Source organism: Acipenser ruthenus, chromosome 4, assembly GCF_902713425.1.
Source record: "Acipenser ruthenus chromosome 4, fAciRut3.2 maternal haplotype, whole genome shotgun sequence".
Classification (NCBI taxonomy): Eukaryota; Metazoa; Chordata; class Actinopteri; order Acipenseriformes; family Acipenseridae; genus Acipenser; species Acipenser ruthenus.
In genome coordinates this window covers 4422110-4435396 of record NC_081192.1, presented here as the reverse complement: position 1 = coordinate 4435396, position 13287 = coordinate 4422110, and the positions used below count along the sequence as shown (strand labels likewise).

Below are 13287 nucleotides of genomic sequence, written 5' to 3'. Positions count from 1 at the left end.
AGATGATATTAAGAGAGGTAATTTCTCAAAAAACCTATGGTGCATGGCGAGTAGTTTTTGAAAAATCGTGATAATAAACGAGGTATGATATTAAGCGAGGTGATATAAAACGGGTTCATCTGTATATATTTCTGGGGTCTGTAGGGCTAATACCTAAATGACTAGCACTGATAATCTGACCTATGGCTGCCCTGTCATGTGACTTTTTAGGGTTCTGCATGATGGAGGCTGTGCATTTTGAGATCTTGTGTTCATTGTTGATACAGAGCTGTATTCTACAGTATGATCATCTCTGTCAAGTTCAATTAAAGGGGCTGTCCAGTAAAAAAATATATATATATAATTATACTTATCAATAAAATCATTTGATCATAGGTTCCTTTTAAATTACTTTGCATAAAGGGGAATTTTATTTGTGTTAGTCTAGTTTTAGTAATGCTTTCGTGACTGAGTTGTCTAACACAGTATGTGGTGCTGTAGTGGTTTCACCTAGGGCACACTTGTAAACATGCTGCTTCACCTGTGGATTTGCTTATAAGGGTGCATGTGATTGCAGGTGCATTTAATTGGTTTGTGTGTTTGGTATATCTTTGTTGAGATACTAGGTTTAATATGTGCAGTTACAAAATGATTTGCTGGTTAAAATATCTGGCATTCTTATCATTTTGCACATTTGTGTACCCTTGTCCTTCAGCTGGGAGATGATGAGAGAGCCATCTTTACAGCAGAGACAGAGAAGCTGGTGGCCCTGTGTCAGAAACTGCAGATAACCACTAGAATGCCTGTGCAAGGCAAAAATTCGACTTTCCTCAAGGTACTCTTCTGTTATCAACCTGTTTCTTCCTCTATTAAAATCAATTCAGAGAGGATTTTTTCTTTTTCTTGGACTGAGAAAAGGCACGGGCGTGAACACCGAAAATATAAACTAGACCTGTCATACCTAAATTCAGTATATCAACACATAAGGTCGGGTCAGTTCCTGTTTTTAAATTAGTTTAATTTCCAATCCCTTTTTAAAATCAATTCCCAATCCCAATTATTTTAAAGGAATTGGAATTAGAATGTATATTTCCAAGTCATAATTGTTCAACTGCTTTCATTTGAAGCCAGCAATTGCCACTGCGAGAAGTTCATTTTAACAGAATACTGTTAATTGCAATTTTGATCAATGGTGTGTTGGAATTGATTAAAGGGAATGGGAAATTGATTTTAAAAAGTAAATGGAATTGAAAAACTGGAATTGACCCCAACTGTCCACAGATTGTTATCTTCTCAATATCTTGTGTTAAAGAACATTTCATTCCAATTGAATACATTTAGAGTGACAGACAGAGAGACTGAATATACCCCCTGTACACTGTGTCACTGAACACCCCAAGTGTGGAATACAAACTGTACCCCCAGTACACTGTGTCACTGATACACCCCAAGTGTGGAATACAAACTGTACCCCCAGTACACTGTGTCACTGATACACCCCAAGTGTGGACTACAAACTGTACCTCCAGTACACTGTGTCACTGATACACCCCAAGTGTGGAATACAAACTGTACCCCCAGTACACTGTGTCACTGATACACCCCAAGTGTGGAATACAAACTGTACCTCCAGTACACTGTGTCACTGATACACCCCAAGTGTGGAATACAAACTGTACCTCCAGTACACTGTGTCACTGATACACCCCAAGTGTGGAATACAAACTGTACCTCCAGTACACTGTGTCACTGATACACCCCAAGTGTGGAATACAAACTGTACCTCCAGTACACTGTGTCACTGATACACCCCCAGTACACTGTGTCACTGATACACCCCCAGTACACTGTGTCACTGATACACCCCCAGTACACTGTGTCACTGATACACCCCAAGTGTGGAATACAAACTGCACTGGGTAACATCAAAGTAAGATTATTTCCCCATCTCCCCATGTTGTTTTAAAGCACTTTTACTGTGAATTTTTTAATTGGGTTGATATTTAATTTTCAAATTGTCTTGATTGCTATGAAAAGTGGGTCTGTTTGTCTGCAGCTTTGTAACTGAGGGCTAGTTTGCCCTTTTCACCGCTTTATAAATGCAGTCTAATTCAATTGTGGATTTTGGACTCTGTGAATTCAATTGCTTGTCAGATATCTGGGAAACCTCATTTGATAACGTTTATATACCAACACTGCCCTCTGGTACTTTCTATTGATCTTGTTTCCATCTCATACTTGACACTAACTGGATTTGGGGCTAGAGAAGCCACAGGGGAAAGAAAACAGCAGCTGAATCTGCTAATGGAAGCATTTCTAAAGTGGTACATTGTAATGCATGACCGATTTTAAGAACTAAAGGTATGAATTTGGAAGGTTTTTTTTAAATGAGTTTATTTTATCTTTGGGGTTGCATTGTGTATTTTTTAGATTTATTATGATGATAATAATGTGTACACATTTTTTTTTCTCCAGAAAGTAAGTGTCTTTGTTAGAAATGTGAATTTTAAGTCCTAGGCAGAACACATTTGACAGCTTTTTATACTGATTGCCATGTTGATTGCCTTGCAGGTGGATTCATCTATTCAAAATATCAAAAGTATCTTGACAGTAGTTGTCTATATTCTCCCTCTTTGCAATAAGCTAATCAAAAAGGTAAGATTCTAACACAGGCATTAGCAGTGACTGGTGACACTGCTACTACAATTCTGAAATAAGTTTCTTAAGTTTAAGTGCAAGCATATTTGTCTCCTGCTATTTCTATGTACAGTGCTCAGTTGAGATATAGAGTAAGTTAACAACCATTTAGGTAATGAATCTAAGTTTGTATAAACTAAAACAGAAATGTGTGAAGATAGCACTGTCTAGTGGTCTAAAGCAATGGTTAAGAAAATACATCTGGCCAACAATCTATAATGTTGCCTGTAGCGGGAACACACAAGATCTGATGAAATATGTAGCTGTTGCTGTATGTCTGCTGAATTTAACTTCTGCTTGAGAAGAACACATACTGAAGTTCAGGTTGAAAATGTGCCATGTGGGAAGGGCCTCTAATGTGGTTCAGATTTGCTCACAGTAAGTCCTTCAAATGCCTATCTTCAAAACTTGATTTGCAGTACAAGTGTGAGCAGAGCAGCTTGGGATCCCCCCAGAGCTGGAGAGAGATCCCGCTCCAGACCCCTGTTCATGAAGACTGTCTCAGTGGAAAGAATGGCAATGGCTTTGGAGTGAAATCTCTGGAGCACCACATGGCAAACCTCACCTTCCTGGAGAGCAAGTAACAGCACACCTGCATGGGACAGAAGGACCCTCTGAAATCATTAGCAAGAGTATCCGACACCACCCCAGTCACATGGATAAACAGATCACCTTGAACTGGCAGTGCTATCCTTTTTAACCAGTATTGCTGTGTGTTATTTGTAATGGGTCAGCGGTTCCCAAACTTCATGCTTTTTGGTTCAATTACTTAGTATCTCAGATAGTGACACATACCTTATATTATTTGTACAAAATAGTGTTTGAAATTTGAATTTTTAAAGAGTATTTGCAAAGTGCAGTGCAACTAATTGTTAGTAACTGACTATAATGGATATTCTGTTGGGGAGAGGGAGCATTTTAAAGGACTAAGGCTAATAGCAACATATATTGCCCCTTATTTTGTTATAAATGATCACCTTTGCTACAGTGAATTACAGGAAGTTGGTAATACAGGCCCATAAAAATATACTCAAGTGCAGCCATTTACATTGTTGCTAATATACAGTACATATCTCGTGAAGGCCAGCATTTTTTTTTTTTAAATCTACACTTTACTACAAACTACTTTGCAGCTTGCTTTAACTTGTATTACTCTATACTGCTAGCTTTTTCTTCTTTGTTTAACAAAACATATAGTGTACTCACTGAGCTGGCTGATTACAACATTGTTAATTCACTTCAGATTCTAAATCCAGTGGCGTCTATAATTTTAGAGACCGTACAATAAAGATCCTGGTGACGGCCCCACTGAAGATCTTTGTTTGGGAACTGCTGCAAAACATTGTATGGTACTTGAAGTAATCATCACATTGAAACCAGTGGAGTTTTAAATGTTTTGGTACAATCTACAAACTGCTGTTTTGCCCTTAAAATTTTTAATTATCTGTATGGAATACCTGGGTGAAAGTCTTAACAAAACTACAGATCCAAAGAAGCTGCTATAGACTGGCTGTTAAGCACAGAAACTGGCGATGTCAGATATGCTGTATGTAGTGAACCACTGCTGTTTTAGAGTAGCAGGGTTCCTAGAAATCTAGTGTTACACATCCCCATGTGCTGCTACAGCTGTTTAAATAACATACCTGGCATTGTTCTTTTTGTTGTTAATACACCGACACCTTTTTACATTTTTAAATTTGAAGTCTCTCTCCAAAGGTCTTTTCAATATGTCTGCTTTGTGCACAGGTTTGAGATCAGAGGTGTGTGCTCTTTCTGATCACTGCCGGTAGGCCTACATTCCCCCCCCCACCACCACCTGTATTTCTGGAGAGACACACCCCAATGAGGCTGGGGCATATTTATTTTTGTATCAATATTGTATGAAACTGAAGACGATCTTGTAGAGACGTGACAGGTATCTTCCTTTAAAGGGATGTACTGCATTGTATTTCATGTTCATCCACAACTTTAAACACTCAATAAGAGAGATTTTGAAACCTCACGGGCTGGCTGGCCAAGCTTCATTGGGACGTCTCTTCAGTAATACAGTTAGGAAATAATTATTCACCTCCCGTCAGTATCAGAGAGTGGACACACCTCTGCTCTCAAACCCTAGCTAGTTCACAAAGCAGACATCTTAAATACCTTTGACAGAGTTTACATTTATAATTGTAAAAACTTGTCAGGATGTTAACAACAAAAAGAAAAGTCACAGGTACGTAAATTAAATAGTTGGATCAACGCGTGGGGATGTGTATTTTTCAGAACCCTGCTACTTTCTTTAAGATAAAGTAAAAAAAAAAAAAGAAAGACAATTCTCTTTGTAATGCTAAAACAGATACAAGCACTGAACCATTAATCCTGTGATTGTCGAATAATTTTTACACAAATCAAACACACACATTTAAGAATTTCTTATGTAGGTCTGACACTATATTATTATGTACTGTATATAGATGAAAGAGATGGTAAATGCTATTTTGATTTTATTCTACCTTGGAACTAGGTCAAGCAACTATTTTACATTTAAATGAAACCCCTGCATCTCACCACCATAAGACAGTTATATTGTCAACTTTTAATACCATAGGGTTGTTTGTAACCTTGTGAAGATATCTATAAATACTGTGTATTTCTGTTGTGCTGAGAATTTCAAAATTATAATTATAAGGCCCTGAAAACGAGAGCCTAATAATCAAAGGGTTAATAATCTACCCAATCCTGACAAGCTTTAGCTTGCTGATGATGAAAGCCTTGTTTGGTACAAAGTCACTGGGTAGAATATAAAAAGCACGGATGAACTAGTCAATGTGATGGTAGTGTAGAGGACTGCTAGTTTAGTTTTTCCTGTAAAGCAGTTTTTTTTTTACATTTCTCTAACACTTAACCTGTAAAATTATATTTTTTAAATAAAACTCTTAATTCATTAATCCTCAAGCCACCTATGGTGTTGCCTGCTTTCCTAAACCGAAACAAAGAACAGCTTTTCACACCAATACAAATGGTGTTTAAACCATTTATTTTCAAGTTGCCAGGCAGCGACTAAACTAACCTTTACGACAGCATACAAATCCATAACTTTTCAAAGACAGTGGTGGATCTGAATACAGCCACTTTAGCAAATTAAAATAGGGCTCATGTGTACCAAGATATTTCAAATCAAACATAACAATGGGTTAAACTATGGCAGTATTTACACAAGTTGAATAAACCCCAGTGCCTCTCCTTATTTATTCCTAACTGCAAAACTAGCCTTTAAAGGCTGTTTTTAAAGCCAATAAACAATCGAGCCATTTGCTGTTCACAACTCCTGGTACTCCCTCCAGCTGTAAAAGACAGGCAGCCGCAGTACAGCAGCCCAGTCTGCAATCCCTGTATCAGCATGGCTCAGGGTTTGTGCTCCTTCTTTTAGAAAGAATATCTTCATACTCCGTCTGGGTCAGCAGTCCTTGGGTTACACTTTTACTTTCTTCAAATTTAGGCAACACAACTGCAATGTAGCCTTCTGTGGATGGCTGTTGAGTTTAAAAATAAATAAATAAATAAATAAATAAATAAATCAGTATTATTTATTGTAGGTAAAAGCCACAGACATTATTATCCCTTGCTGGGGATGCAGATTCCTCCTTCCACCACCTGTACATGAATGTGTCTTTTAAAACAAACAAACTAATAAAAGTGGCATGGCGTGTCAACAGAATACTTAACGGTTCTCCATGATCAATCAGACTTTCCATGTATATGGTGTATAACATATAAAATACTTTTTTTTTTTTTTTTTTTAAAGTTAGCCTTCATCAACTGCCTTAACAAGAATGTCTCATACCTCAAGTTATCTAACATGTAAATGCATTTACCTTTTCCTGTAATAGACTAGGATTCGTAAGAATGTCTTCATTGACTTCTAACAGGCGTCCTCTGATACAACTGAGGGGGAGGGGAAAAAAAAGATCTATATACAGTGCCTTGCAAAAGTCTTCACACCCTTGAACATTTCACATTCTACTGCCTAAAAAATACAATTCAAAAGCATTAACCCTTGCGGTCCATTTATTCAGCGCGTCTCAGGCGCGTCAGGTCCAATTTATTTTCACACGCACAGTTTATTTTAGACGCGCTGTTTAAAAGTATTTTTTTTTCACAGTAAAACATGTTTAAAAGGCACTGCATATCAACAGGACACTCAGTACTGCATCTCCAGCCCTGCCCCATCCCTTGTTCTGTGTTTTTTCACATACCTCTCGATAGTAGTGCATACCGATAAATCATCTCCTGATCACTCGTTTTATCACCAAACTCCTCAATAATGTGATCCAAGTCATTATTTTATTACTATAACATCTAAAAAAAGATCTGCAAATGTCTGTGAGCGCTGAAATATTCTTTGAGCGCTGGATGCAGAAGCAGTTATCTTGTTTAAGTCTGTGTTATCTATGTGATGCCGGGGCTAGCTGTATTCATGAAATACGCCCCCCTTTTTTTTTTTCGGCTCCAATCGATCTCACTCGGCCATTGAATGGTTTTCTCGTCTTTTTCCGGAGAAAAAACGACTAGAGACCTGTTTTTTGCGTCTTTTTGATGATGTCAGACAGGGTCCGACATTGCAATTTTCCCTTTCCGGTCCAATGTCGGACCAGGTCCGACACAGGACCACAAAGGGTTAAAGTAGGAGTTTGTTTCACTGATCTACACAACATCATCTACACTTTCAATGTGAAATAATAATTCTAGCAATATTCAAAAAGTAATTAAAAATAAAAAACAAAAAGTCTTGATTGCATAAGTCTTCACACCCTTTTTCATAGCAAACCCAAATTAGCTCAGGTACAACAAATTGCCATAACAAGGCACATAATAAGTTAAACAGAGCCCACCTGTGTCCAATCACAGTAGTTCAACTGATTTGAATACTCCTGGATGAAGAATCAAGCTGTTTCTGTTGCATGAAGTGAATTTGAAGCAAATGGCAAAACATGCCGAACAAGGAGCTGCCAAAAGAACTCCGGGATAAAGTTATTGAAAGGTAGAGATTGGGGGAAGGCTATAAGAAACTTTCAATGTCTGAATATCCCTTGGGGCACTGTCGGGTCCATCATTGTAAAATGGAAACAGTTTGGCACCACCAAGACACTGCCTCTATCAGGATGTCCCTCCAAAGTCTGTAGCCGTGGCTTAATGAAACTGCTGAGGGAGGTCACTGTGAGGCCTAAGATTACTTTAAAAGAACTACAAAGGTCTCTGGCTGAGACTGGGGAAAATGTTGACTGTTCATCAATTTCAAGAGTACTTCACAAACATGGCCTGTATGGGAGGGTGGCAAGAAGGAAGTCGCTGCTGAAAAAAAGCCAGATGTGCCGCATAGCTTTTGCAAAGAAACATTTAGAGGACACTGCACGCATGTGGGAGGTTTTGTGGTCTGATGAGACCAAAGTGGAACTTTTTGGTCTCAATGCTAAGCGATATGTGTGGCGTAAACCAAACACGTTACATCACCCTGTTAACACCATCCCTACAGTAAAGCATGGTGGTGGCAGCATTATGTTTTGGCGATGCTTTGCAGCAGCGGGGACAGGGAGGCTTGTGAAGATCGAGGGAAAGGTAATGGTGCAACATAGGCAGATCCTGGAGGAAAACCTGTTCCAGTCTGCCAGAGATCTGGGACTGGGGAGAAGATTCACCTTTCAGCAGGACAATGATCCTAAGCAGAGCAGTGTGGAGTAGTAAAAATCTGTGGCAAGACTTGAAGACTGCAGTCCACAGACGATCCCCAGCCAACTTGAAAGAGCTTGAGCTATTCTGCCAAGAATGGGCAAAAACTGCACCATCCCGCTGTGCTAAGTTGGTAGACACTTATCCAAAACGACTCATGGCTGTTATTGCTGCAAAAGGGTATTGACTCAGTATTGAATTGTTCTTTCATGTTGAAAGTGTAGATGATGTTGTGTAGATCAGTGAAACAAACTCCTACTTTAATGCATTTTGAATTGTATTTTTTAGGCAGTAGAATGTGAAAAATGTTCAAGGGTGTGAAGACTTTTTCAAGGCACTGTGTATAATATATATATCTAGGCTCAAAAAGCCAGCTGCCCAACGTTTCAATATGTTGTACATATCTCAGAAGGGAACATGTACTTGAATCAAAACATTGGAGGTATTTATAGGTTTTTGACGGCATGACAACGACTTCTTGTTGGTTATATTCAAATCCATGATTTATTCTTACATGATGTAATGGTGTTCTATATATTATGACATCATTTTACTTCTATCTTTAAATCTGTATTAATTCTAATTAACATTAGTTTTATAAAAACTTTTATTTAGATTATCATGCAATGCTGGCTCTGAGGATCAGCCTTGAATTGACCTCCCCAGCACATCAGCATGCACAATCTTTGAATAAATTGTTTATTTAAATGTTATATATTTATTGAAGTTAATTAGTTCATTCTTTTCTGTTGAGTCCCGCTGCCATAATTGTGTTCAGTCTATTTATCCATTTCCTTTCTTTTGTTCTTTTATATGTCACATTGTCTAAATATGAATGCTCAGAGGAAAGGTGGTATAAACCTAGCTTAACATCAAAGGATTCCCCATAGAATCAAGCCTCAAGCACAGCAAAATGCAGCAGTTGCCAAAAGAGGTGGTGCAAAAGTGAATTCTGTCCACATATATAGCAAAGCACTGGGCATATCCTGCTTGCCGCTCAACACAAAATAAGACAGATGTCTATGGTAAATGATCTCTGGATTCTGACAGAACATTTGAAATCCTGAGGTCATTTATCTTGTTTTTCTTTTCCTGTCCTTAACGCTCCACCCTATATGCCACCTTTAATTTAAGTGTCATAATTGCAGACATTTTTTTTGGTTTGTTTTACAAATGCAAAGTGCTATTAGTTCTCAAAATGGTTAAATACTGCAGGTCTTACCTAAAAACTGTATATTCCTCTCCATCTGTGCATGCTATTCTACACAGGGGTGCAAGCTCTGTAAGGAACTGTCCACCCTAAACGGATGACAAAAACAAGGCACTGCAGTACTGCTCAATCTGTGCAAAACATATAACATGCTGTATTTTTCTGATGTCTTTTGGAACTCTGTTGTAAGATTTAGCACATTGCACATTAAGCAACAAGATACTGTAACAAAAGCAGAAAACTAGACAAAAGCAGTTAACGACATTGGAAATTAGTATACAAAAAACATACAAAGAATAATAATACTTTAGTGTGCAGGGTTGATGGTATATCCATGGAAATATGAAGTTACTAAAATGTGGTTTCTGAGGCACTGGAGAGCTCACTGAAATGGGTTAATGGAATATTAGCAGATTTGCAAACTCATGCAAGCTCTCCTCACAGGGGTGCTTCACAATAACCTGACAGTGAATCCGTATCCTACCCGCTTCGACTTCCCAGAAACCTTGTTTTGTAGCCTGCTGCAGTTGGCACTGATCTGGTAATTTATGCTCTTGATTTGCCTTCCATTTTGTAAAATTGGATGCGATTCTGCAAGTGTAATGATACAAATTCTGTGGAGCCAAAAGAAGAAATAATTGTAGTTACAGCTTTAAAACAATAATAAAAAAAATTCAGTGATTCTGTACTTAATCCGCAAGGGCGTTGTCCACCTCGTCACACAGTGTACAAGTTGCCAATGTGCTGATTTTATTTCCCAGATCTGCATTCTCATCTATACACAACAGAATGATTTTGCCTACACCCAGCTTGCAATAACTTTGTAGAGTACACCTGACAGATGTTAACCCTGCAGCAGCATCATTATCACAGAAGCACAGCTGGACTCATGAGTGTATTGATTTCACCTGGACCTCACCTGTTTTCATGAATATTTCTGCTTCGGTTTCCTTACTGACATGTTAAAATGGCTTTGGTGGAGTCTTCCATACTCTTTTATTACTGTCTATATTCCTGATCTCTCAATCATTTTCCAATGGCGGTTGCCTTATTAAAGCCTTGCACATCAAATTTGCACTTAAATGCATTTCGAAGCACTATTTTATACTGGTACTTCGCATTAAAAAATAAACGAACACTGTGGAAGGGTTTTAGATGCTGCATTAACTGGTTCTTAAAGGGCACATAAAGACCTTTTTATTGTATTGTGTTACATGTTCCCATGTGTTGCTACAACTGTTTACGTAAGGTGTGTGTATTTTATTTTTTTTACATTTTGACCACTTTTTTTTTTAAATTGCATTCCCTGCCTAAAGATGTCTTCCCATGTACCTGCATGGACCTCTAAGAACTACATTTCCCATCGTCCTCCTGCTCACATATGTAACAGATGGATTTACCAGTGAGCAGGAGGAAGATGGGAAATGTAGTTCTGTTCAAAAATTATTTTCTTCATTAAATTTCATGATTTTTTTTTTTTTTTTTTTTAGGGGTCGAAGATATTGTATCAGTGCTGGGCCAAACATTCATCCAAACAAATGGCAAACCAACTTTTTTTTTGGTTCATATTTGATGTCTAACAATCATGAATATAAGTAAACTGTTGCATTCAATATTCAAACAAGATAACTCTCACAGGATATATTCTGTTGCAACAGTATAAATAATGCCTAATGAATGGTTCAGCTTCTGCAGATGAGCCTTTAATACATAGAGCATTAAAAATAGAACTCCTGGTGGAGGGGTGGGATAATCCCTCTATTCCTTATCTACTGTATAAACATGTATTAAAAAACATGCAGCAAATGGTCAAAATAACACTTAAATTCAATCTTTCTTTTCTTGATAATCGCTTGGTAATCAATTTAATCTTCGTTCTATTTTAATAGTACTCCATTCACATTTGTATCAGGACCAGGGATGGAAATAAGACTGCTATTGCACAGCAGTTTCATCCATTCCAGGTCTTAATACGAGCTTGATTATATGACAAAGAAAATGGTGTACACTTTGAAGGCTCATTCCAATTAATATGGTATTTAAAAACACAGTTAATGTGCCACAGTGTGTGCCCATGATGGAAGCCAAATTACAAATGAAACAAAATTAGCAGTAAAGATAAAATAACTATGACAAAATGCAATATCTGCAAATGGGCCAAGTTACAAACAATGATGCATGTTTTAGGAAATTGTTATACTGTGGGTTGCTCTAAAGTTTACAATTAATAATTGCAAATGCTAATGTGGCTAGTTGATAAATTAGGAGTACCCCTAGCCTTTTTTATAGTTTAAACAGCACGACAGTAAAAAAATATTGTTGTTTCTTGCATGTTAATTCCCCAAGGGGTTTTAGAAAAGTGCTGGCAGTTACAGGACCCGTTTTATTTGTAATCATACCTATTAGAATGCTGCAGAACACAGTGGTCTTCACAGGGCTTACTCTTCAAATCTAGAAAAGAAAAGATCATAGAGTATGTTAGGTGAACTTCACTATTACCACATCTTGTGCTGTAGAGGTAAATTAGAAACTTTAACAGCCATATTCTGAAACACTGACTGTTACTGCTGACTTGCCTACTTACTCGCTTTTCACGTTGAGAGTGAGCACTAACTTATTTGTAAATCAGTTTTGAAATTATATTTAAATTAAGAATGATAAAGTACAACACTGGGTTAATATTAATTTCAAACACAGTTTAGGCAGCCAGTTACAGTGTGATTATACCACACACACACACGACGTAAAATAGACAGCCTTGCGGTGTTCACTTATATTAATTGCTGCTGGAGTGCGTAGTTCTTTCTACTTTCTAATTCTAGACCTCGTTCTTTACATTATGAAGTAGGCTGGAAAGAGGAGACGTCTTCAGTTTGTGAGCCCTGCTGTATTTTACAAATGGCAAAACACGCATCTTCAAATATTACCTACAAACTATAAGCCCACTTCGCTCCGTACAGTTTAATGTGATCTACTTATAAATTCGCGAGAGACTAGCATTATTTTGTTGCTATTAAAACATATATTTTCTCTTGATAACGCCGGCATTGCCTACCTGTTTTATACCAACGGGTATAATAACGATCAACAACTGAAGGAGCTCCTTGTTGGTCCTCTGTCGCCATCGATGCCTGTTTTTTTATATTAAAAAAAAATCAAGTATTACGGTCGTCTAGAACTAACACAGAGGCACACTTCAACTCGGACTGCAAACACAGTCGTACCGGAAGTTTACTACTGCAATTTGTTCCGTAGAACTCAAGTGGCCTACACATTTCCGTTCCGGGATATTTTGTTCTGGTTACATCTTTTGTTCGAATTTTTGTCTCAGCAGTATTTAACTACCAAAACTCGTGTTTGCAGGCGTATAATATGTTATTTACATGATGCAAAGACATTACATTGCTCGTGGTTACAATTCAAGTTCAAAACACAATGTGTGAGTAAAATATTGAGAAGTTGGGAAAAGAAGCACCTTGCAAAGCAAACATGCATCAAGTTTGCAGAATAGTAACTATTTTGAAAAGACCAAACCCACTCTAGATGCATATTATAAGGACCATATTGAATCAAGGTTATTCCACAGGCACAGCCAGGCAATGGAGCCATTGGAACCTAGGAAGTGGATTTTACCGATATCTCAATGAGGCTGAGTAGTTAGAGTAAATATAAATTACCTCATCTTACCACCG

General features: G+C 37.7%; 2 protein-coding genes across 4 annotated transcripts in view; one reads left to right on the top strand and one right to left on the bottom strand.

The window, feature by feature from the left end:
• LOC117400505 (alpha-catulin-like) overlaps window positions 1-4991 on the top strand; it is a 104013-nt gene extending 99022 nt beyond the window's left edge. For all 3 annotated transcript variants that reach the window (XM_059021515.1, XM_034920616.2, XM_059021517.1), the window contains 3 exons: window positions 695-814; window positions 2551-2634; window positions 3096-4991. In XM_059021515.1, coding sequence (XP_058877498.1) covers window positions 695-814; window positions 2551-2634; window positions 3096-3260 — 369 coding nt within the window. In that variant the 3' untranslated portion in view covers window positions 3261-4991. The remainder of the gene's footprint in view (window positions 1-694; window positions 815-2550; window positions 2635-3095) is intronic.
• Window positions 4992-5678: 687 nt separating this feature from the next.
• On the bottom strand, window positions 5679-12862 carry abitram (actin binding transcription modulator). The gene is made up of 6 exons (XM_034000576.3): window positions 12651-12862; window positions 11995-12046; window positions 10080-10209; window positions 9608-9684; window positions 6534-6603; window positions 5679-6191 (listed from the first exon to the last, which is right to left on the bottom strand). The coding sequence occupies exons 1-6, from the start codon at window positions 12718-12720 to the stop codon at window positions 6054-6056; spliced, it is 537 nt and encodes a 178-aa protein (XP_033856467.1). The 5' UTR covers window positions 12721-12862; the 3' UTR covers window positions 5679-6053.
• Window positions 12863-13287: the final 425 nt, after the last annotated feature.

Excerpts from the sequence above, each read along its gene's own strand:
- abitram (XM_034000576.3), bottom strand. The coding sequence starts at position 12,720 with ATGGCGACAGAGGACCAACAAGGAGCTCCTTCAGTTGTTGATCGTTAT. Across the intron at positions 10,210-11,994 it reads GTTCTGCAGCATTCTAATAG|AATTTGTATCATTACACTTG; the intron begins GTATGATTACAA and ends TTGGCTCCACAG. Across the intron at positions 6,604-9,607 it reads GAGGAATATACAGTTTTTAG|TTGTATCAGAGGACGCCTGT; the intron begins GTAAGACCTGCA and ends CCTCCCCCTCAG.